This window comes from Diadema setosum, chromosome 1 (assembly GCF_964275005.1).
Source record: "Diadema setosum chromosome 1, eeDiaSeto1, whole genome shotgun sequence".
In the NCBI taxonomy this organism is placed as follows: domain Eukaryota; kingdom Metazoa; phylum Echinodermata; class Echinoidea; order Diadematoida; family Diadematidae; genus Diadema; species Diadema setosum.
This window is the reverse complement of record NC_092685.1, coordinates 24623437-24648724: the sequence shown is the minus strand read 5'-3', so window position 1 is coordinate 24648724 and position 25288 is coordinate 24623437. Positions and strand designations below refer to the sequence as shown.

The 25288-nt window shown below is 38.8% G+C and overlaps 1 protein-coding gene and 1 pseudogene across 1 annotated transcript; both read left to right on the top strand.

Annotated features, from left to right (window-relative positions):
• The first annotated feature begins 291 nt into the window (after nucleotides 1–291).
• LOC140228739 (uncharacterized) lies at nucleotides 292–1051 on the top strand (annotated as a pseudogene).
• Nucleotides 1052–14779: 13728 nt separating this feature from the next.
• On the top strand, nucleotides 14780–22016 carry LOC140227398 (uncharacterized). Its single transcript, XM_072307837.1, has 6 exons — nucleotides 14780–14927; nucleotides 15908–16204; nucleotides 17075–17673; nucleotides 19736–19961; nucleotides 20775–20915; nucleotides 21766–22016. The coding sequence occupies exons 1-6, from the start codon at nucleotides 14780–14782 to the stop codon at nucleotides 22014–22016; spliced, it is 1662 nt and encodes a 553-aa protein (XP_072163938.1).
• Nucleotides 22017–25288: the final 3272 nt, after the last annotated feature.

The window sequence follows — 25288 nt, the reverse complement described above, 5'->3', positions numbered from 1 at the left end:
AATACAAACATATCGCGGGAGGATATTGGAGATGTAATGCGGAACTACGCAGAAAAACATGGCATTATGCAGACACCTCGACGTAGCCTCATTGGAAGTATGTTCGGGAAGAACATTTTGTTGTATACCCCTCTTCTTTGTTGGTACCTTGAACACGGTCTCATTGTTACCAACATCTCACAATTTGTAGAATACAAACCAAATGCTTGCTTTGAAACATTTGGGGAAGCTGTGTCAGACGCACGTCGTGCGGGGGATAGCGATCCGTGCAAGAGCATCATTGCTGATACTATGAAGCTGATCGGAAACTCTTCGTACGGAAAGACAATTACAAACAAGGAAAAACATCGCAATGTGAATGTGTGCGATGAAAATAGGGCACAAAAACAAGTCAATAGCACTCTGTTTCGGGATCTCAATCCTATCGGAAAAGACTGCTATGAAGTGGACATGGCCAAACAAAAAAATCAAAATGGATCTTCCTGTTCAGATTGGACACGCCGTGTACCAAATGGCAAAACTTCGAATGTTGCAATTCTATTATGATTTCCTCGTGAAGTATGTTGATCCTTCAGATTTTCAGATGTGTGAAATGGATACGGATTCTGCGTATATCGCCATCTCTTCCAAAGATTTTGAGGATGTGATAAAACCGAGCATGAGAGAGCAATACGAAGAAGACAAAGGCAACTGGTTTCCTCGAAATGACTGTGTGGAAAATGCTATGTATGATAAACGAACTCCGGGTTTATTCAAAGTGGAATGGGAGGGTGACGGAATAGTTGCTCTTTGTAGCAAGACGTACTATTGTTTTGGCCCAACAGACAAATTCAGTTGCAAAGGCGTCAGTAAGAGACAAAATGACATCAACAAAAACACTTACCTAGAGGTTCTCCATTCAAGAGTGTCGGGCGGTGGAACCAATTTAGGATTTCGTGTTGTAAACAATGGCGTCTCTACATACTCGCAAACAAGAAATGCCTTCACTTATTTCTATCCAAAGCGTAAAATCTTGGATGACAACACCTCCACGACGTATTTAGATATCTGAGTAAAAAACACGCAGTATCATCAGTCATTGCATACAATTATTTTCCATTCTTATGTTTTCCTCCCGGTAGTCTAACGAGAAAAAAAAAATGATACAGATGCCTTCATCGTACACTCAGTTATGATATCATTATGAATGTAATATTGCAAAGAGTGTTGTAATTTTCATGCAAAATATTGTTTGCATCTCAAAGGATTATAATTTTGGCTTGTTTGTATCTACGGTTGAAGCGAGTTATTAGAGAATGTCTGTTTATATGTATATGTTTATTGTTGGTCTAGTTGCTATTGATTGTACATGTAAATCTTTCACATTATTGGATTACATACACCGCGGAATGAGCGTATAGTCTTCAACACGTTTTTTATGTAAGAATTGGGGGTATCCCAGACGATTTTCATAATTTCACATCATGTAGTACATAAATCAACAGCTCCATGTATAGACTTGTGTAATTTATTGTGGCCTTTGAGCAGAGAAACCAATAATCTTAAAATCTTTAAAAAATTACAATGAACAGTGTTGATATCATAGGAGCCTTACATATTTCAGAAATGTAGCAGTGTAATTCCAGTACCGCTTGCTTAACAAGTTCACCAGTGTAGAATCTATACATGCCTTCTTCTTTTCTTCTGCTTCCTTGAGCCCCAACTCATGCATTCTTATGGTGAGGCTGTCATGTCATCGTCTTTGTACATTGCCATTTGTTGTAAATTTTGAAAACATTATTATTCCTCAACCCAGTCACTATAAATTTTGAAACTCTGTACTCAGTATAACTGATTTATAGTTGTTCAAATGTAAAACTCAGAAAATCTTTCGGAGGTCTCCTTTGATTTAGATTTAGATGCTTGGTACAATGCACGTTATTGTATGAACGTACAAAATCATGAATACGGATTGACAAAACATTAGGTAGTGGTTTGAATTTTGTCGCAAAAAAAAAACACCTGGGTTTCATTTTATTTAATATAGGGCTGTTTGACAATGATACTAAGCTTTGCAATAGAGATATTTATAATTCTATGTTATCAATAGTGTATATCCAGTGATCCACATTAGTTGCATAAACTTATGTACACAGCAGTTGCATAATATGGATATAATTTATGTTCGATTTTCTCAAATGTTTAATACGGAGCACGTGTGTAAGAAATTGGCCCTTTTCTTTTTTTAAGTTCTTGGTTTTTTTTTTATATTTCACTTGAATTCGACAAGATTTCGCAAGTAATATTCTTGGTGGGGTCTAAATGATCTTACAACCTACTCAGCAGCTTACTTCATTGTCTATTGTGTAAACTGGAAACCCTTGATGGGGAGTGGGCAAATATTAAGTTTATATCTAAATTCAAAGGCAGACCTTTGGTGGTGGAGTGTTGCTGTGGAATATCAATCGCTTTTGTCGTTTGTTTTCCATTCGAGGTGGTGAATTATCGTTGTATTCTATCACACAGATTTACGTGCAAAATCAAAATCGCCATACCACCAAGACTACTGAACATAGTTATTTCACTACATTTTTGTCAAAGAATGTCATTCACGAATGACACAAAATATCTAATTGCTCACCACCCGTCAGGGATATCTAAATCAACAATGATGTCATTCGACTTGGGAAATCCACAATCGGTCGTTCTTACGTAAGAGTTATGACTCATGCAGACGAGTCTCAACAGGTGAAATCTGTCGGTTCATGGTCATGGTCTCGATTTAAATATTCGTTGATGCTGCGCAAAACCAGACTAATATTTTCGTGTTACCATTTCATGACTATGTGCTGCATATTTTTTTTTTCCCTTGGAGGTTCTTTAGGTACAGTATACAGCTTTGATGGTTGTATATATAGCTGAATATATGCATCATAATCATAGTATTATGTAATATTCAGCAAATGTTCATTTTCAGTTGACAAAAAGCATTGATACTACCAAACATCGTTATATGTTACTAATTTATCAATATTCTTCATTTCAACATCTCTACGATACACATTGTTTGTATTAACGTTTTTTTTTTATTAAAGCGTTTAAGGTGTATATAATACTGAAAGACTAAAATGTGTATTTTTTTTCTCCTTGCGTAGTTGTGTAGAGTATGCGTGTATGGACGATTAGAAGAGTAAAATTCAGTCGTGGTACCCTATAGGTAAGAATAATTGTACTCATATTCGTCAACTCGCCGTTTCGCCGTTTCGCATTGATTATACTTCATGCTCCAATGATTCTTGTTTCTCTTCTCCTGTTCCCGTGACCCACACTTTCAGTCAATCAATGTACACGCGCAATGGGACTTTATAATCCTACTCTTTCCGCCTCTCCCTATCTCACTTCCTTTCTCCCATTAATATTTTGCCCAAAAATTCAGTACGATATCGTCTTCGGGACATACTTTTTTTTTTCTTCTTCTTCTTTTGAATCTATCTGTCATTGTTGTTGTTTATTCAAAACGCTTAACTTTATCGAAACGGAAAAAACATGTTAAAATGTTGTACAACACATTCTTAAACAAGTTAACAAATAAACGGCGACATGATAGTCGCGATACTTTACAACTTCAATATCATTGTGTAACGTCTGATATGCTTACATCTCGGAACATGATTACATGTTAATGATCGTGTGGTTTGCCGATTTTTTGAGAGAAAGACAACAAGAGAGGGAGAGAGAAAATTGTACAAGATACAAGTACCAGCTTGTTATGCATGAGAGAAAACACTGCGATGTAAAATGCTGTAGTGAAATGTCTTTTTGTTCATCAATAGGTTCAACGATATTACATTACACGATATTACAAGATACATTTTTGTAAACGATGCAAGCTAGGTGCGACTTGTAGTAGAGTAAAATATGTATCATGAACACGGAAAATATGGAAACGTAGATTACACCAATTGTTCACTTTCTTGATGTTGATTTTGTTTTTTTTGCGTATTCTGTTTTAAATGCTATTAGTTCTTATAGATGTCCGCACCATCCGAAAGTGCCGCATAAGGTTAAATTTCCATACCATGCATATAGGATTCATTCATGTTATGTAAAACGCCGTGACCACGACAGAGAACTCACACATCTTAGTCATATCTGTAATGAGCACTCATTCATGCATCATGCAACACCTTGGAACTCTCTATTGCTCATTGGGTACTCGGTCATTACCTTACGATCAACTTGTTTACACATTTACACATAATTATGCCTGGAATGCTATATCACCTTTCCGTATACTATTGTGCGAAGCATAAGACTCCGCAATTATCGTACAAAACGCTACAATCTGTTACTTCGCACTTGTAGATAATGCAAATGAGATGAAACGATGGACATGATGACGCAATAAAATGATGAAACGACGAAAGGATTACACGATGGAATGATGAAACGATGAAATGATGAAACGATGGAATGATGAAACGATGAAATGATGAAACGATGAAATGATGAAACGATGAAATGATGAAATGATGAAACGATGAATGTTATTGTTCTCATTCATTCTCACTTTTGATACCAAGTACTCACACCGTAATGATATTACGTCAAGCAAAGTCACATAAGATTTCCATCATATAAAGGCGCACAACCCCATCACACCATTAACTCCACATTTAACCCTCAACTCATGAATATTCATACATTTTGCATTATCTTGGAACTTCACTGCTTCACGACTCCGCTGCTCAGCGGGTACGTGATCATAGGCCTATCTTATGATCCTACGTCGTGTTTACACATTTACACGAATATCTGTAATGATATGAAATTTTCTGTATGTATTATCGTGCAAGCATGCGACTCTACAACCTAACTTCACAATAACCATAGAAATCATTTTAAGAGTCTCGCTCTCCACAGCTCCACAAGTCTCACCTGAGCGTGCTTAATCTTACAATCATACATAATTGATACGCATTTGCATACATTAATATTCATATGCTAGGTCATCTTGTTGGAGCTCCGCTGCTTCACAATTCGCTATATTGGTGATGACTTATCCTACATACGTTACTGTTATACGAATTTGCATAGTTCTATTCATATCAATCTTTCGTATCATCGCGCAAAATCATACGACTCCACAACATACACTCAACACCAACCATACAATCAATTGAAAAAAGAGAGACCCCCCCCCCCCCACAGCTCCATAGCTCCACAGCTCCTTAGCCCAAACATAATTCATATATTAACATAAATGCATATTCATACATATTCATGAATAAAGCTTATCAATATTCATATATTAGTCATCTTGGAGTTCCACTACTCCACAATTCACTATAGATGATGCTTAATACTTCATACGTTACTGGTATATATACGCATTTGCATATATATCAACCTTTCGTATCATCGTGCGAGCAAACAAACAAACAAACATAAAAAACATAGCAAAAAAAAAAACACGACTCCACAATATGCACTCCACACTGTAAGCCATACAATCCGTTGCAAAAAATATAAAACAATCAAATATCAAATAAACTTAAGCCCACATGCGTTACCGTCACGCCCATTCACAAAGTAAACATATCTGTGTCATACATTTAATCTTTGCATATGCTGATATAATTTACCCTTTCATAATATTCATCGTGTAAAATCATACGACTCCACAACAAACACTCCACACAAGCCATGCCATCGGTTGCAAAGAGTCACCCTCCACACCTCCGCAAACGCATAAACAAATCATATTTACATAAATATATAATCATACATATTCATGGCTTAAGCTCATTAATATTCATATGTTAGGTCAATTTGAAGCTCCGCAGCTCCACACTTCATAATTGATAATGTTCATTTCTTCGCACCTTACTGTTATACGCATTTGCATAATTATATTTGCATCAACTTACGTGCAAAAATAATAGACTCCACAACATACACTCCACACCAGCCATGTTGCGAGAGAGTCACTCCCGCTCCACCACTCCACAGCTCCATAGCTCCACAGCGTACGCATAGTTTATACAATGTTAACATAAATGCATAATCATACATATTCATAAATCAAGCTCACTAATATGATATGCTAGGTCAGAGAGCTCCACTGCTCCACAATTCACTATTGCTATTGCCACTCCCATTCACAGACTATTATATCTCACACTCATACATAATGCATGTACATTTACATAAATACATATTCATACATATTCATGATCATTACTATTCATGAACTCATTAATATTCATAAGCTGTGGAGCTCCACCGCTCCACAGCTCCACTGCTCCACGGGGTGCGAACGGGTACATGTATATACTACTCTCTTGTCATTTGATTTGAGTCTTTATTTCTCGTTGGTTTTGGGTTTCTCAGATTAAAGTGTGTGTGTGTGTGTGTGTGTGTGTGTGTGAGTGTGTGTTTAGAAAGGGACAGGGAAATGATGGTGCAATCTCAATGTCAAGGATGGGGATAGGGCAGGGAAATTGCACTGATAATAATGTTATCTAATAAAGAGTATGTAGGCACAATGTATATGCAAAGCTGGTAGGAGCTTTGGTATATGGGGATGTGACCAAAATTATCTTTCTTCTTCTTTGGGAGTGATAAGTGTGATGTGTGAACATTTGATGCTAGCATAACTTTCTCTTTTTTTTCTTTCTAAAAAAAAAATGAAGTTTGGTAATAGATTATTATGCATCTCGGATGATATAATATATAAAAAGATAGATACATATATACATACACACATACATACATACATACATACGTACAGTTTCATTCCATTATGGTTTATAACCCAGGTGTATTAAATGATATTTGGTAATGTTTAGATAATTTTATGATGTCTGTAATTAAAAAATAATGTTTATATGAAATGCATTATTCTGGGATAATGAATTATGCATTACTTAGTATATTTTTTTTCCACAGCATATTACATTCATGCAACTCCTTATCTTTTTCATGATGTGAAATGAAGAAAATTAGGAAATATGCAGGGTATACAACTATGTATGTATTAGGGTATACAACTATGTATGTATTGAATTGTATTTTGGACATTAAAAATTTTTTTGAGATCCCTATATTTTATTTCTGAGTGAATTATAATGGCAAAAATGAAGTTATTTATGATTTTGTCTGTCTCCGCAATACTTAACAATGTGGCCTTCTTGTAGCCTACAAGTAAGTTTACTGTAACTGTATTATGTATTATGTTATTTCTTTCTTCTGTTTTTTCATGACTCTATATTTGTATATTGTGATGTATGTGTAGGGCCTCTGAGAATAACAGTGTTTGTAGCTACTGACAGAGCTACCCCTACTGAAACAAAACAAATAAATGAAATTATTAAATAAATTGATTAATCAATTGATAGAGAGGAAGGGAGGGAGGGAGAGAGAGAGAGAGAGAGGGGGAGATCTTTGACGGCATAGTAACATGGTCGAATTAATTGTTCAGTATGTTGAAAACGTTAACGCATGAGTCAACTATAGAGGGCGCTAGTGAATAAGCAAGAACAGAACGGGCTTTGAGCAAGGGCAGTTCAGAGCAGGGTCAGTGCCCAGGGATGCTACGCATGGACAGACTGAGCAAGGAAAGGGTCGGCTAGCTTTCCACAATTGAATTTGACCTCAACCTCGTTGTTTACATGTAGAGTATTATGATCGTATAGCGCCGACAATGGCCAACGATATGAGCAGAGACCGAGCGTATCCAATGCGCGAGGGTCCTTTTAAGATCTATTTTTCGAGATTAAAACATATACTAGTATCTACCCATTTATCATTCATAACATAAACGCTCGTTCGCTGGATTGTGACTTCGCTCCTGTTCGTGTGGATACCTTCTGCTAGTACGTTCGTGTTTTGTACTCTTCACACTACCAACTACGCTTAGCGCGAGAGTACTCGTAGCAAAGGCTTCCATAGATCCTTCGAGCTGATGCGATATTGATGTACCAGCAACTCTATAACCGCGATCGTTCTTCATCATACGAATTGTTTTGTGTTGTGTGTTTCTTTTCTGCGCGTTTTCGCACTCCGTTCCTGCATCTCACAGCGTATTATTTGATTGCACAATTGCATTCCGTCTTTTTTGATATTTTCAAGGATGGAACCTGCACGATAGTTGGGAAGTTGATCTCGACTGTTTCTAAGGAGGGAGCCTTGCCGACGCCAACATAATAAACTGAAGTTTTGAATGCTGCTCCAAGAGATATTTTCCACCTTAAGTATTAAGGATCTCTGCCGAGAGGCGTTCGAAGGTCATCAGGTTTGGAAGCCGATAAAGCATCAAGACGAGCAACGAATGTAGTGGAACGTCTCGAGTTGGAGTGAGTAGATCATAGTATTGTGTCTTAAAAAACAAACAATTAATGTAAGCATTTCCAAATGGTTAAGCAGGATTTTAGATTTTACAAACAATCGAACTCACGAGTTTATATATGAATTAATACGTAAAATGCCCTGATTGATGAACAAAGTGAGCTAAAATGTTTGTATGTTATCGTGATGGATCATTGTCATGCGTGAGATACTGTTGTGATAACTCATCAAAACGGACACACACACACACACACACACACACACGCCCACACACACACACACACACACACACACACACACACACACACACACGAGGAAGAAAACTGTCTCTGCGGGCCAAAGTACCCGGGCAATTATATATTTATGCGTCAGGGAGCAAGAAACTGTAAAGTTAGAACCCCATTGCAGCATATAAATATTGAAGAATGATTTTTATTGTTTCAACCATGATGAATCAAGATTCAAGAAATTCATACAGTTATTATTCCGTCGCTCAACACACAATTATTGTTCTCTTTTTAGCTTCTATTCATTCTCCGGCTGCGTATTATAGGCCTACGGCTGCCCTGTTGAATCATGCAGTTGTGTACGTTCTGGTTGGTTAAAACCTTTTACATTCCATTATATATGATGATGGATGCATGCTCAATAATGGATGTATGGTTGTACTATAGTTGTACAATGGCTCGTATAATATACCAGGGAGGTATATAGGCCTACAGCCCGTGAGTGATGCTGTTTGCGTCCATTAGTTTAGGAGGACCTGGGTGAACAATGAATTGAGAATTAGGGTGAAGTTCAACTTCTCCTGACCTTGGTGCTCGTATGTAGGACGTAGGTCAAACAGAATAACCACACAATGAGACCGCCCTGTAGGGAATGAGACTCGGGAATAAGTTACGACGCTGTTCAGTTCAGTACAGAACGTCAAAGCTCGTCCTTTTCACTCAGTATACATGTAAATAGACATATATTATAGATGTCGGGCCTATTATCAGAAAGCGATTATTTTATGGCAACTGCCAACATTAAGATGTCATCAATATTCAGGTGAAAGGATAAATAACATTGTACGTCGTGGTCTAGTATAATACTCTCTTTCTTTGTTCTATTCCATTAATGTCCATTCTAATAATGCCTCTGTTCTATTCGAATATGATAATAGCAGTCAAATCAAAATTGTGCCAGTCTGACACAATGTGTGAGACAAGTAAAATGGTGCATTCCGAGCAAACTCATTTCGTTTGATTTCGCTTGATGTATAAGAAACTGCTCCACACATCACCTTCAATAATATTCTGAACAGAGTCTGCGACAAGACTGTGATATTCGATTCAGGGGAGGGATAGGGGTGCGGGGTGCGGGGGACTTGACCCTTGACGCTTGACCCCTGCCCTACCTCCCCCCCCCCCCCCCGATGTTCCTCTGCCCCAGCGATTTTTGTTGTTCATTCTTTCAATATTACAAATGAAAAAGAAATCATTTCGGTATACAAGGGGATAAAGAAAATGTAAACACATCAAACAAAAGGGAACAAGGCACCCCACCCACCCACCCAACCCCATGTCCGATGTGAACCTCCTCACATTCCCATTCACTCAAATACTTAATTCAAAAAGTTACAGTGCTGTATGATACTGCCAGGGAAGCATTAGTTATGGGTGTGTATATATGAAGGTAAAAAAAAACAACATACAACCAACAACAAAACCCATGCAGTTACATCCTACAGATTGCCGAACAGAATGATAAAAGATAAGTTCAATAAAATTACAATACTACACTTACATTCCCTCAATATTTTACTCTTCCCATTTCAATAAATGTAACCCTATTTTACATTTTTCCCTTTTTCTGATCACTAATTCCCTTTCCTGATCTTTATAATTTATAAATTCGTTGAATGAAGCACTCCTTTTATCTGAAGATAAAGATAATGGAATTACACACACACACACACACACACACACACACACACACCGTCGTTTGCCTGTTAGCTAATTACCTGCCTGCTTATCATATAGCACCAGGTCACGTTCAGCGAAATTTTACCATAGCTGCGTTATGATGTGCTCAAAATCTAATGTGAAAAAGTCATACCATGGCAAACAAAACAGCAGGTCAGTTTAAACAAACTAGGGTGTAAAAAAGAAAACCGAGCACACTGGTCACAATATAACCTGAGCAGTCGTGGATCTTTTCTTGCTTCAAATATGAAGATTTGATTTCACGAATGTCACTGACGTGCGCACATCATTTTGAATAATAACTTCGCTATATAGTGCTTTGACACCACGTCCATCAGTATATAGTGTTGTGTAGACCTTTGGTGCATGTGGGGACCTGCTGGCTAGATTCACAAGGGTTTGTCTGAGTGGCTTGTATAGTGTATTCATGGATGTAGATCTGAGTCTCTCAGGGACAGAGCTGAAAGGCTTTCAATTTAGCCCTGTTGCTGTATATTGACTATCGAACAGTGTAGCAAGCGAATTTCATGATGATGACGCGTGGCTTTCTACATCTGCTCTCGATCCTGATCTTGTGGTAACTCGATGTCGGTCTCCGCGAGGTTGATGTCAAGCTTCTCCTGGACGACCTGTCGATCGACATCATCTGTGTTTTCGTTCGCCTGCTCTGGGATTCCATGAAATCGGAGATAGTTTTCCCGCTGTATCGTTCCTGCGTTTCACATGAGCTCTTCACCCTCTCATTTTTTTTTTTTTTCGTTGAGATCGTTTACCATTTTTGTGAGTGACGTAATTTCATCCTTTTGTTGGTGAAGATCTATCCGTAATGCTTCATGCACCAATTGCGTAACACTTTTCACGGTGACTTCAACGATATGATAGCGTCAACCGATCTCTTTTGTGTGGCAGCAGCGCAGAGAGCTTGTACAATAGACATTTGAAGAAGATGGGACATTGAACCTCCTTTGTCTGGAACTGAGGATTCACTCGGGTGACCAGCATTTTCTTCTGACGGTCCATCAGAGTCCATGGTCCCCTGCTCCGTCCCACGAAGAGTTTGGGTTTCTTCCGATGTATTTGGTGTGCTTCATGGTGCGTACCATCCTTGCTCAAATATCTGCTGAAATATATTACCAGTTCTGATGAAAATATGAGTGTGATGTCAATCAAGTGGTGGTAGAAATGTTCTTTCTATAGATTATTACGTTGTTGCAATGTATAGCGTTCTTAACAAGATCAATTCCGCAAATTTCTGAGAATTTGGAAGTGAATTTAGGCAATGCATTTAGGTAGTGCGTTTTGGTGTCATATACTTGTCGTACTTTGCTCCCGTTTTCATTCAATCAATTGAACTTTGCAATGCAATTGCAATATATTCTATTTGCCGACGATACGAACGGGATTTTGATCTCATACTGGCAATAACCCCCACCCCCGTTTATACGAGCCAGTTATTTATTATAACACATTCAAACGCTTAAAAAAAGAAAAGAAAAAGAAAACCTTCTGTAGACCTACATAGTCGGCGTGTACAGAAACATCCTGCCTTTATGCCTGCTGCTGTGAGGAAAAGGAACATGACAGATAGAGGAAGGCGCAAGGGACTTTTTGGTTCGAATTCATTTAAAAAGCACCAAATTTTGCACCCCATGTGTACATCAAACCATTATAATATATAGACTTTAGACGGGCGCAGAGAGAGGCACTCTCTGGGCCCCGCCTCTGGGGCGGCCATAACTTTATTGGCAAAATCCAATATGGCTGTAGGCCTAATAATAACAGTTAAAAACTATTAGAGGTTTTAGTCATTTACAAAATCAGTTCAAGAGTTTTTTCTAGGTCAAGAAAGTAGATTCTTAAGTTATTTTTGTGATCGACTTTGCATTACAGAGTCACGCTAGTTTGGGGGTTAACACACTATCTACAAATTGTATATGAATTCGTAAGGGGTAGGTTTAAAATGGCTTGCGTACACAATGACTGTAGCAGGGAAGGCAACCTTGGGAATAGAATTGCAGTTGCTGAGGGCTGAAAGACTCTATTCTATCTGGTGACCAAAAAAAAAAAAAATCTGCAGTAGACATGTGTATAATTTTGGAAAACAGTATTTTCCATTAAACCTGCAGTAACAGTTGATATCTCTGTTATAGATGTTATCAGAAATGTTCATCGGTAGTTCAGATTCTTCTGAAAGCATTACTTTTTATGCGAGAGCTTCATGACCAAAAGGATGGAGGCTCCCCTCCCCTTCTCTTTAAGGGGCTGGTGGCTGGAACGGGCAGGGAGTAAAAGCTATATATAGCTGCCCACGACTTATATACAATTATGTCTGCTTTTCATGGTAAAAGTATAGGCTATAACAAAGGCATACAACCATTATTTCAACACCATGTGGTAACGTTCAGGGGATCTTATTCTGACTACGATAACAAAATGATAATATGAGAAATAAAAAAAAAATGTTGCAACTTATTACGTTCTAGTTTGAGCTGTAACGGGGGGGGGGGACTCTCAATATTTACTGTCAGTTATGCTGACATTACTCACGTAAAATTGCAGAGAGAAACATGAAAGAAACGTATGTAAAATAGGAATTGAAGGTTTCCAATAGAATGTAAATTTTTAGAATCAATATGTAAATCGGATATGATTAAGTACTGACCAAAATGAATACTCATAGAGAAGAAAAAACTGTGCAGGCCTACGACTAATCACCCCACCCCACACACACACATACACACACGCTTTAAACAACACAAAAACTTCAGGAAAATTTAACATGGAATTGGTATAGTGTAAAGGCGCCATGTTTCCGGAGAAGATATTCATTACACTGTGATGCACTCGCAAATCGGTCAAACCTGCACTGTCCCACACTGGCAAAAAAGCAGCAAGTCAATGGACAATTAATTGTGCTGTCGATTCCAATGACATATCTCAATAGGATTATTTACGCCATATTTTCCAGTAAAGCATCAATAACTCAGATTTGAGTGATTTTCGACCCCCTCCCCCACATCCTCACTAAAGTAGGACAGTACGTGTACAAAGTGAATTTACGACATTATACCGAGGAGTTACTAAGATAGTAACTCCTTGTTTGGGGGGGGGGGGGGGGGGCCTCCAAAGAAGAACAAAAGCACTTTCAATGGTTATGAAATGAACCAGGTTCGTTGCTATGTCAGTGCATAAATTCTCAAAGTGACCAGCTTGTCTTCTTTTTAACTGTTTAGAAATTGCCATTGGAGGACTTGGAGATGATCGCTCGCGGTGGCTGCAGGTGTACCTGCATGTAAAGAATGCTCGTCTAACCTCAGATCTTCAGTTCTGTAATTGAAATTAGCCTGGATGGCGGCCATATTGGCTTCGATGGAGGAGGCGCCAGTCTTGACGCCCATCAAAAATCGAAAACGTATGATATAAGTGACCTGTAGGCCACATTTGGTGCTTTTGGAATAATTTGAATCAAACACCCTATAACAGGCCTCTGGCTAAGAGACATAGGGCCTCCACCATACAGGAGAATTATATATATATATATATATATATATATATATATATATATATATATATATATATATACATATATAATTCACTTATTGGATCCACGAAGAAATAAAGAAATAAACTGGCAATGCATTTTTTTTTTTGCCAATAAAAGGCGGAGACCGCTGAAAATTCGAGTCAAATAAACTCATTCTTTGTTGGCAAAAAAAAAAATGCATTACCAGTTTATTTCTTCATTTCTTTGTATATATATATATATATATATATATATATATATATATGTATACATATATATATATATACATATATATATATATATATACATATATATACATATATATATATATATATATATATATATATATATATATATATATATATATAGATAGATATATATATATGCATGACTAATCATATTTTGAAAACACACACATGTTTGCATGCACAAACAGATTTGGTGTGCAGAACCCCGTTAGCAACTGAAAATCACGTACCCTAATGTAGCCTAAAGGTAACGTCCCATTGGGTTGCGGTTACATCAAACAAGGAAAATAACACGGTTACATTCCCTGCACGAATACACATCGACCCATAAAACCCAAAATTCATCATGGGAGAAATTTGGTTACGAGATATCGATGGGCGTTTATCAGCTGTTTATAACCATTCAGATCCATACGAATTGACTGAATTTCCCCTCACGTAGGGTCATATAATTTGGGAGACACTCAAAACCTTGCCGTGTTTGTTAGTCCTTGTCTAGAACGTCCACTGTTATAAAAAGAAAAAAAAAAACGAGATAGACAGTGTCCTTCAATTACTCTACATAATAAGTCTCATTCTTTCTCATTCAATAGGTGCAACGCGTTACAGAAGAGGCAACCAAGCAAAGACAATAGCAGGCGTTTATACACCGTCTAACATATAGTTCTTCCGCTAACTGCTTGAAAGGAAAGATAGCGTGGATGATGAGGACGATGAGACAGTACCTGTCCGCCCACTGGGGTTGGGTGGTGGTAACGACGACCTGGCTGTTGATGCTGGCTCTTCAGGGAGTCATCATGTCGTTCGGCATTTTCTTCGTCGAGTTCCAGGCCGACTTCGACAGCAGCACGACTTTAATAGGTGAGTGCGTATCACATGGAAGAAAATTATTAGCGGGGATTTGGGAAGATGAGAAGACTCAGACATAAATGAGGTGACGTAATTTTGTCTTATTTTGATGTCTTATGGCTCTCATACATTGTTCCTCAAATATTTATTATCACAATCAAGACGTGTGAATTATGCAGCTCTTTGTTTCCTATGTCTTCTGTGTGGTTCTCTATGCGATAATTTTTGTTCAGCATCTTGTTCTGCAGCTATATATGGGCAATGCTCAAAAGCATTGCCGATTGTCATTCGATATTGAAATATTATTCATCGAACTTGACTCAAATTAATTCTTATACTCTGACCTCTAGACGACGTTTTGAGTTGAAATCACAATAATCCTATGCTAACCAGAATGTTTGTAACTTCGTTTGTTTGTTTTATTCGCAAGCACACAATTCGGCTGTGCACAGTCCAGAATATAATGTTATTTTGTGACAAATAAAAGTTCGGTAGCGGACATCTTTGAGTCCAAAGGTTTGTTTTATGTCTCTTGTGGTTGTTATACAGTCAAGTCAGTGGTGGAATAATTGTCACAAAGTGCCTAAATTACAACCCCGTCACAATAGATCGACAAGACCTGAGGACAATGAAGCGACCTCTGTGATATAGAAATAGTCGTTCTTGTTTGTTTGTTTGTTTGTTTGTTTGTTTGTCAGTTTGTTTGTTATCAAAGAGGGGTATTGATTGAAAGCTTTCTCGATGAAAAAAAAAATGGAGAATTTTTTCGTTGATCACTTTTCTCAGGCATACATCTTTACACAAGTCTTGTTTCTGTTCGTGCTTAAATTGTTATAGATCACTTCTGCTGAGAAGACAATTTTATTTAAATATTAAGTCCCATTGCTCAGCAGTGTCCATCAATTTCATCAGGGAGGTGGAAGTACTTCTTCCACCTCCCTGATTTCATCTATATTCGAGTTCAGTTTCCATGTTGTTCATGTCGTATTTAGGTTGGGTAGGATGCATCCCCCTGGCCCTTGTGAGGCTCTTAGCTCTACCCATCGGCCTCGCCGTCGAGCGCTTCGGCCATCGCGTCGTATGCATCGTCGGAGTCGTTCTCGAGTGCTCGGGGATCCTTCTCACCTCCTTCATGCCTTACCTGCTGCCGATGCTGGTCACTTACAGCCTGATTCTAGGGGTCGGCACGGCGATCATCGGTCTTGCTCCCGTCTCCCTCATCATCAAGTACTTTCCGTCCAAGAACTGCGTCCGTGCCTCGAGTCTGGCGATTTCTGGGGGGAACGCAGGTATAATTAAAGGTTCCAGGGATGTTTGTTTGAGTTTGTGTTCATAAACTAAAACAAAGTTAACTTAATTTGTGCGTCTGCACTGTTTGCTGTTCTCACGTATGACGCAGTTTATACGAAATTATGTACTGTAATGATGGAATTATACAGACGCACAAATTACACATGCATTCATGCACATACACACATGTTTGGAAAACATCTGCTGCTTACTATTTACGCCTCTTTCATAAGATACGCTCGGAATAAAGCATTGGAAAATTGAAAATACTTGTCACATTAGAAACTTGAATAATCACAGCAAAATAAGCAAACATCTTCAAAAGGAAACGCTTGTAAGAAAGTAACAATGAATTCAGGTAAAACAGAAAGAAACTATATATTAAGTGCACGAACGACATTTTAAAACTGAGAGGCCCAGTTGAGAGGACTTGCTAGAGGATGAAAGATAGAAGTATACAATCCAAAAAGAATTAAAAAAGCTTCAGAGTTCAATATTGTATTGTGCGAAACTCAGTATGGCGGTGCAGAGCTAATCCATGACACTACTTGGAATGTCCTTGATTATAATAAATGTGGGTACAAATCTAAAGTATCGCACTTAAGAGAAGCAAAGTCCAAAGGATGGACGGACATCACAGCTGCGGAGGGATTCATCAAGGATGAGATCGATTTTTCTTGTGAGGGAGGAGTACATCATTGTGTAGACGTAGATACCCCCATTTTCCCCTCTTTCTCCTCCCAGTCCCTTCCCCCTCTCACTCTCTCTATCTCACTCACACACCCGTTGTCTTCTTCTATAATGTTCTCTTTGTCTTTGCTCAATAACATCAATATTGTTATCACTATGTGTTTTGTGAATCTTATCAGGTATGCTGGCTTACGCGCCAATATTGTCGCATCTCATAAAAGTCATCGGCTGGCGGATAACACTGCGCATTCTTGCCGTCACCATGTTTGTAGTGGGTATACCCTGCGTCCTCACGTACGCCCAACCTCCAACTTCAAACGACTTAGCATTGGACTCAGCCGACCAGCGGAATGAGGAAGAAGAGGAAGAGGAGGAGGAGAGCACTGAAGATAGTGAATACACGAGGAGAGATTTCAAATGCGAGAACAAACATGTCGCTTACCACAAAGTGGATTCCAAAAGAGGGACGGCCTGTGACGCCGAAAAAGAGCATTCGTGGAGCGAGACAAGGCCGAGTAATGGACAGAAACTGTCCCTGGACGTTGACTCGTCGCTGCCATCGTCTCAGGTCATCATCTCGGACGATTTATCACGAAAAGAGCAGGAAGCAGACCCTCTTGAAGAAGGACCGAGTAAGACGGCAACTGTAGATGGCGAGTGGATGCAGACGACACTCCTCGGCGGATTGCGAGTCGTAGTGACGTACCCGGAGCTGTGGATGCTGTCACTCGCCGTGCTGCTAAGCGGTGTCGGAGAGTGCTTTTACATCGTGAATCTGGTACGTGCATATAAAACTCCCCAGGCTATCATTAATAATCCTCTGTCTACTGACATTTCTTAGATAATTAATATCCATACATACACATCCCTACCAAGGACCCTGTACATGCATACCCCACATTGCTAATGCGTGAAAAGAGAAGTCAGGCGGAAAATCGAGGCGATATGGCTATTTGTTAAGATGACGTTTAGGGATCTACTCTTCCAAGAGTGACTTTAATTCTTGTCCATTTGCTTATTCATTCATTCACTTGTTTATCAATCTATGTATCTACTTCCTATCCATTTATTAATCTGTATATTGTTCATTCATGTGATGGAGGCTCCTTGAGAGCTTTTCACGCAGAGCACGAGTGGCAAAGATGGGTGTTTCTGCGTCAACATCGTCCACCAGACTCAGCTGAGAGTAGATCTTGCACCCAGCTCTCTTTTCACAACTATAGGACTGGTTCTGTACGGAGAGTGTATCCACCTCCATCTCCTTGTATTGCTCTATCCCTGATATTAGACATCAATCTATGCTTATAGACCAGTAGTTCTCTTTATGCATGTCTCCAGCCATCTTCAGTTCGTTACCTTCATTCATGTTGCTGTGATCTTTTGCAACGCGGTATAACCTCGCACTATTTATAGCTTGCCGTTGCCAACATGGAACTTTTGTATAATTAGTACGGTAATCACAGGAAAGGCGTGTAATAGAAATAACTATCACGTTCAAATTTCTGTAGGATGAAAAAAATTTCAATGATATGAACTGTGAGACTCATTCTAATCACTGCAATATAAATGCAACTGGATTTGATTTCTAAAGCTATGAAATATCTAATTATTACAAACGCTCACCCACGCTTGTTCGGGAACTGACCCAATATGACTCTGAAGTACTTGCCCGATTATGATATTGTCATTTTACATGCCTCAACGATACTGTGTTCCTGATGAAAGTTGCTGGGGATTTTTTCTTCTATTTTTTTCTCTTATTCTTGTTTACCCTTCCCGCATCTCTGCCTTGCTTTCCTGCGCCACCCTCCACTTCCTTCTTCTTCGTGTCCCCATGCACTCTGTAATTTAATTGCCATGGACGTTGGATAATAACCTTATTATGACCCACGATAAAATGACCAATGCTCATCACTGATTACGCGGATAGCAAATGCCATAAACCATAGATTCATAATCATAAACTTGTCGAAAGAGCGATTTTATGACATAATGTGGTAGTCACTCGTTTATGACGTCACTAGGCCTATATCCTGAACAACAGAATTTCAATGTACTACCAATCTGAATTGTGTTTTGTTAGTGTTGCTGTCTGTGGTAGTGTTTGAGGTTCTGTGATGTGTTAATTTTATTGATTTTGATATGGTTGAGAGAAAAGGATCATTACAGATCTTTATAATCTGTTGCGATATGGATGCATCAGGAGGTAAATAGCGGCAAGTCTTATTTCTTACAAAACTGCACGGAGTGATCATTAGACACTTCATTGTCTAAAACGTCATACCTTATTAAAGACTCTTACATTTGGGTTAGCCATGATACGCAAATTTGTACGACTGGTACAGTGCATTCACGTTATAACGGACACGATTATAATGAAATTCTCATACAATGAAGTAGAAATCACCCCAAACTTATCTTCTATACCCTTAAATAAGGTTATTATACCTTATTGTTCGGCTCCTCACTAAGAAAAATAGGTTCAACTTTGCAGACCAATGGCACACTATTATGGGAGCATCTTAATGGGTGTAACTTTGCACCTTCCAGACCAGAAAGGTGTGAAGTTGCGCCTTTAAAGGTGCTTCCATTGTGACACTAGTCTGAAAGGTGCAAAGTTGCACCCGTAAAGGAGCCCCAGTGTGACATTGGTAAACGTGCGTTAAACCCATTTCCTTGTTTTACAGTATGTAACGAACTTCCGATATAACGAAAGAAAACTGACGGTCCCAAGGAATTCGTTACAACGGGAGCCGCCAGTGGTGTCATCTTAGAAAGCGTCCTGACACTTGCGGATTTCTTAAAGACATCCCCATCTCCCGTTCTCCACCCCATAACAGGTCAGCTTTATGGTATCCGCTGGGTTCACGGAAACCCAGGGCTCTCAGATTCTCTCCATCGTCGGCGTGTCGTCGCTGGTCGGAAAACTCCTCTTGTCGTTCGGCGGAGAGCTGGTTCCGTTCCCGACCGTCTTCACCATGCTCATCACTGCCTTCATCAACTGTGGCGTCATGATCTGTCTGCCACTGGCCAAAACCATGCTGTTCATGTACATCATAGGAGGAGGTTAGCATGGTTCCAGAGTATAACACAATCTGAGAAACAAAAACAAAAAAATGCCGATTACTACTTGGTTTGTTTTCATCCTATTTGGCAGTGAGATATTAATCGCTTACGAGTTCCATCCTTCTTGACAGAGCAAGGGAAGAAATTTACTTTATGTACGCGCAGTAAAGTGATATTATAACCTCAGTTTGTTTTACTTTCCCAACTGTAAATGATATAGAGTCCCACATATTTCAGGTTTTATTACTTAAATTGTCTATATGAACATCAGAGCCCCACTGACATCCCTAGACTTTAAGTTCGATTATCCTAATGCCGGAGCTTTCAGGGCATAAACTCCGTTACCTTATTTCTTATCAAGAACGACTTAAACATTTTCATTAATGTTCCTAACTTTTGTTATTGATTTGAGTAACTTTTACAATTTTGCTCGATAAGTGTTTCGAAGACTTTACGGCATTTTATAGGCTCCAAGATGCCACCATATTCAATGCATTATTAATTCATGTTTGAGTCATGCAATACGACACCGAAAAAGCAGTAGTTGGCCTATTTGACCTATTTGGCAGTATTTTGACAGTAAAGTCGTCACCACTATTCCATGTTTTCAAGCATACGTCAACAGAGTATTGTATAACCGTAATTGAAGGCACTGCATTATGCCCAAGATGGTCTAATATCATTACGTAACGAGACATGATAATATTATAAAGCGTATGTATCTATAGTGACGTAAAAACTGAACCCTATATGATTATGTTCCTTCTCTCTCTCTCTCTCTCTCTCTCTCCCATTCTCTCTCTGTCTTACCAGTTATCGGTTGTATGGTCGGTATGACCACTGGCCTGATTTTTACCCTACCACAAAGATTCTTCGGACCTGGCAGGGCCGAAGCCGTCTGGCCTGTGATACTGTCTAGCAATGGCATCGGATACATCCTCAGCTCCATCTCAGGTAATTTCCCGCCAAAACTTGACCATGGGGAGAGGCATTCAATAACGGTGATGGAAACACGTACACTCACACACACACACATATATATACACACACACACACACACACACACACAATAGGAAGCATGGTGCATGATGGGCCGGGAAACGGGTTTCTCACCATCCTTCGCTTACAAGTACGCTCGAATGCAATGATCAAAATCACAAAAATGAATACGCGGAGCCGCAACAATGATTGTATCTGAAGTGGGTCTAGGGCAATTACCCCCTGGGCAATTACCCCGCACCCTTCCCCTGGCCCTAATCCTAATCCTAATCCTGAACCTAACCCTAACCCTAACCCAAACTCCTAACCCTAAACCTAACCCTAACCCTAATCTTTACTCTTACCTTACCACTAACCAGTATTTGGCCGGGGGGTAATTGCCCTCCGGGGGTAATTGCCCGGATACGATCTGAAGTATCATTCTTTAAAAGCCATCACCTCTGCACAATATTGTCATTATGTTAGGACATGCTGCCGATACGCTTATACTTGACAGGGATTGTCAGAACTTTGCAGCTACTGATTGACATCGACGTAAATAAACACTAAATTAATCAGTGTTTTAGTAGTAGCCATGACATTTTCGGATTAACGAAACTTATCTTCTTTTCTGGATTAACGAACCTTCAGAATGATGAAATTTGTTTTAATTTCGGATTGACGAAACACACTTTCTTTTTGGATTAACGAACCTTCGGAATAATGAATTTTGTTTTAATTTTTGGATTAACGAAAATTTGCAATTTTTCGACATCATGTTCATTCTAATTTCGTGTTTTTTCCCCTTCGTCGTTCTTCTCAAAAGGTCAGAGCTTGGATGACAGCGGTTCCTACCTCAGTGCAATCAGGATTTTTACAGGAACACACTTACTTGTGGCCTTTCTCCTAGTCATGGCTCCAGCATATCAAAAATTTTTCGCGAAAGATCGCTATGTCATGTTGGAACAGCACAGGCAACAGAGGCAACTAGAAAAGAGAGTGCAGACTTCAGAGAAAGGTCGCCCAGTTGACTCAAAGTTGTTGGAAGGAGGGTCAAATATGGAGTCACTTGTATGACACACAAAAAAAAAAGATTATCTTTTTACTCATTTTTGGTATTGTTTTATATAGATTTCCGTCGTGCAAAGATATTTTGAGATAATAGATACGGGGTTCAAATATTAAGAAACTTTGACTGTTGTCCAAGGTCGTTCCGAAGCATCCGCATACTGATGAGAAACTTTTTTAGGCACATGTGGGAAAGTTACTGTACTCACCAAAGGACTAAGATTGGGAACAACTAGTATGTTTGTTATGCAGACAGAAATGGCGTGCAATCATCAATCATCATCAACTGGACGATATCTAGTTATCGAAGGTTAGGGTTACGTACTTTTATTTCATTATATTTTTTTTTCTGTGTGTGTGTGTTTTTTTTTTTTCTTTTTAAACATATGCAGCAACAATATAGACACACCGAGAGGACACTCCATATGGCAGTCGTTGTCAGTTCAGTCGATAGGTGTATTGTAAGCTTTTCATGATGAAAACGGCACAATGTATACCTCTGATTTATCAAATTTTCGTGACAATAGAAGCACTGGTTTGGACCAAAATAGAAGAGCATGTAAACAGGACGACAATGTTTCTACATAATAAACAACCCAACGTTGGTTTTATGCAGCAACATTATCTTTGTGTCAAGAGGAAGCACAGCACACAGCCACAATGAAAAGAAACTTAAACCAACTTAAAGTTATATGGGATGTCATTAAACACTGGTAAAATATTGTGATGTATATAGACATCCTGTACAGGGTAAGAGCAGTATTATTCTATCAAATGCTAGACATAATGTATTGGTGAATAGGTCTATAATATGTAAACTCAACTCTCCGAGCTGTCAGCAAAAGTTTAGGCCCTATAACTATCATTTTGATGACAGGTCATCATAACAGACATCCGGGGTTTAGATAGAGGGCACCAGTTAATTCAAGGATATCAACGAGTACCGCTGTTGAGAGTTTATATTATGCACGCTAATTCGACGATAAGTTTTTGTCTAAGGTCACTAGTCCATGACCTAGACACCTACGTTAAAAATAAAGCTGCAATATAAATCAGCTGAGGGGTGATTAATATGTGTATATATATATGAGAAATAAAGGAGAAATTAAGTTGAGATAGTTGTGATTAAAGCGATTAAAGTGATGTTGATTAAAAACAACAAAAATAATAAGAAAATACAAATTGTTTTAATCATAACTACATTCCAGAATATTCCTTTTATGTCACAAGTGAGGTATAACTGGAAAGGTTTAATTTTGCTCTCTCTTACTTTGAAATGTTTAGAGATGGCGCTTGGCTCATTTGCAATAAAACTCTTCATTTCATATATATATATATATATATATATATATATATATATACACATATATATATAGTTTGAGTCAAAAATTATTATTAGTAAGTACGGTGGTGACACTCAAAGTTTTCTTCCGACAGTGTTAATAATGTTTTATACTGAAAACAGTATAAAAAGGGATATCTTTTGAATGTGAAATGTTGATTGTTTTTTATCTATATAGATAACAGGTGCGCAATGGAAGACTGCATGTCTCGATACAACATTGTATAACACAATATCTAAGTGCTGATGGTATATTATTTTAGCTGTTACGGAATCAGATGTGAAACCTCTGTTGTATAATATGGGGTGCTGTTCGTTTTTCCGAAGGTTCGTTAATCCGAAACACACAAATCCCTATACCTAGAGGTTCGTTAATCCGAACATTAAATTTGTGGCGTTATTCCAAAGGTTCGTTATTCCGACGATTTGTTAATCCGAAAATGAAATTCGGAATAACGAACCTTCGGAATAACAAATCTTCGGACTGAAGAGCCTTAGGAATAACGGACCTTCGGAATAACGATCTGTAACCGTGATATGCACTTTCCCTCCATGAACAGGATGTGCAATTTGGCGATTTTACCATGATACAGGGAATTTCATTGTGATATAGTGATAGGAGAATACGAAGAAAATTGCACTGATGACAGAAGCATAGGATTCGACGCGAATTGTTCCAGTCAGTGTGATTTTCACTGCTTAACAGTATAGCCATATGTTACTTTTATCAGCATTGACACACGTTCGTCTATTCCTATACATATTTATCATACACGACTCTTATGTTAGTCGTGTTCGTCATCGATTTGTACTCTTATTTTGAAATGATACTTGCAATGTAAATTTGCTGCAGAGAATACTACTCATGTACTGTATTCTAATAAATTTGATTGTTTTATTGAAATGCCCATGAGCAAATAAGTTTCCATTGCTGTCAACATTGTACGGATAAATAATCCATGCAGGTGAAATGACTTGTTTGTGCGCAGTGATGCTGCTACCCCATGAACGGAAGACTGCTTTTAGTCCTCTTATCGGGTCATTAGATTTCTAGTTACCCAGCAGACACAAACACTACTCGGCGATCTAATTAACGACCTTTTTCATTTTCATAACCAACTAACGGAAAACCATGCATAAATGAAACTTATATCGAACAATTTGGGTCATCAAGAGGTTTTCGATACAACGTCCAAAAACTTCTAGCATACCAAAACAGTTTGCCGATCGGTCGCTGACAAAGAAAGAGGAAACAAAAATTCTCGCTATGACGCCAATGACGTAAAAAACTCCTGCGCACGCTAGCTCTGTCACAGGTGCACTGTGGGATTAATTCCTCGGTCCCTTGTTCGCTTCCGGTTGTCTCACGCGAGTCGCAGTTCGCATACGATTCAATGGAGTTCTTTGTTTGCTTTTCCGTTGTTGGCCCTTTTTTTCTTGGCTAATTCAGCTTAAAAGAGTTGAAAGCTATACTGATTTGCGGTCACTAGAGTCATGGTTCACTATACTGACAGGCTTCAATGTGCTGGTCACATGATGGAAAGCAAAGAAATCTTCCCCCCCCCCCCCCCCAAAAAAAAAAAAAAAACCTCTTTATAAAGACAGAGCGTGATGTAAGTTGATGTGCAGCCAAAACAGGGGCAAGTTTGTCCCAGGGGCCCATGAGCTATCCCATAATGCATCTAAAACGCTGCTCTGCGCACGGCACCTACGTATTGGCGATACTCTCAACTGCTGACGTCCGAAAAGCTTTCTTTCATAACAATCTCTGACGACCAACTGCCAACCAGTTGTTACAAAGGTTGTAGAATGGTCGGCGACCATTTTTCGCTGGTGTGAAGCTATAAGGCACCGTTTCCTAACAGAGATTTGTATGTCAGCCCTGACAAGTTGTCGTCTCTGACAATTTCAGCAAAATCATTGATTTGGATTGACTGAG

What these genes read in the sequence shown, in the direction of transcription:
- LOC140227398 (XM_072307837.1), top strand. Translation starts at nt 14,780, where the DNA reads ATGAGACAGTACCTGTCCGCCCACTGGGGTTGGGTGGTGGTAACGACG. An exon ending in CAGCAGCACGACTTTAATAG is followed by an intron (nt 14,928 to 15,907) that starts GTGAGTGCGTAT and finishes TGTCGTATTTAG; the next exon opens with GTTGGGTAGGATGCATCCCC. An exon ending in GATTTCTGGGGGGAACGCAG is followed by an intron (nt 16,205 to 17,074) that starts GTATAATTAAAG and finishes GAATCTTATCAG; the next exon opens with GTATGCTGGCTTACGCGCCA.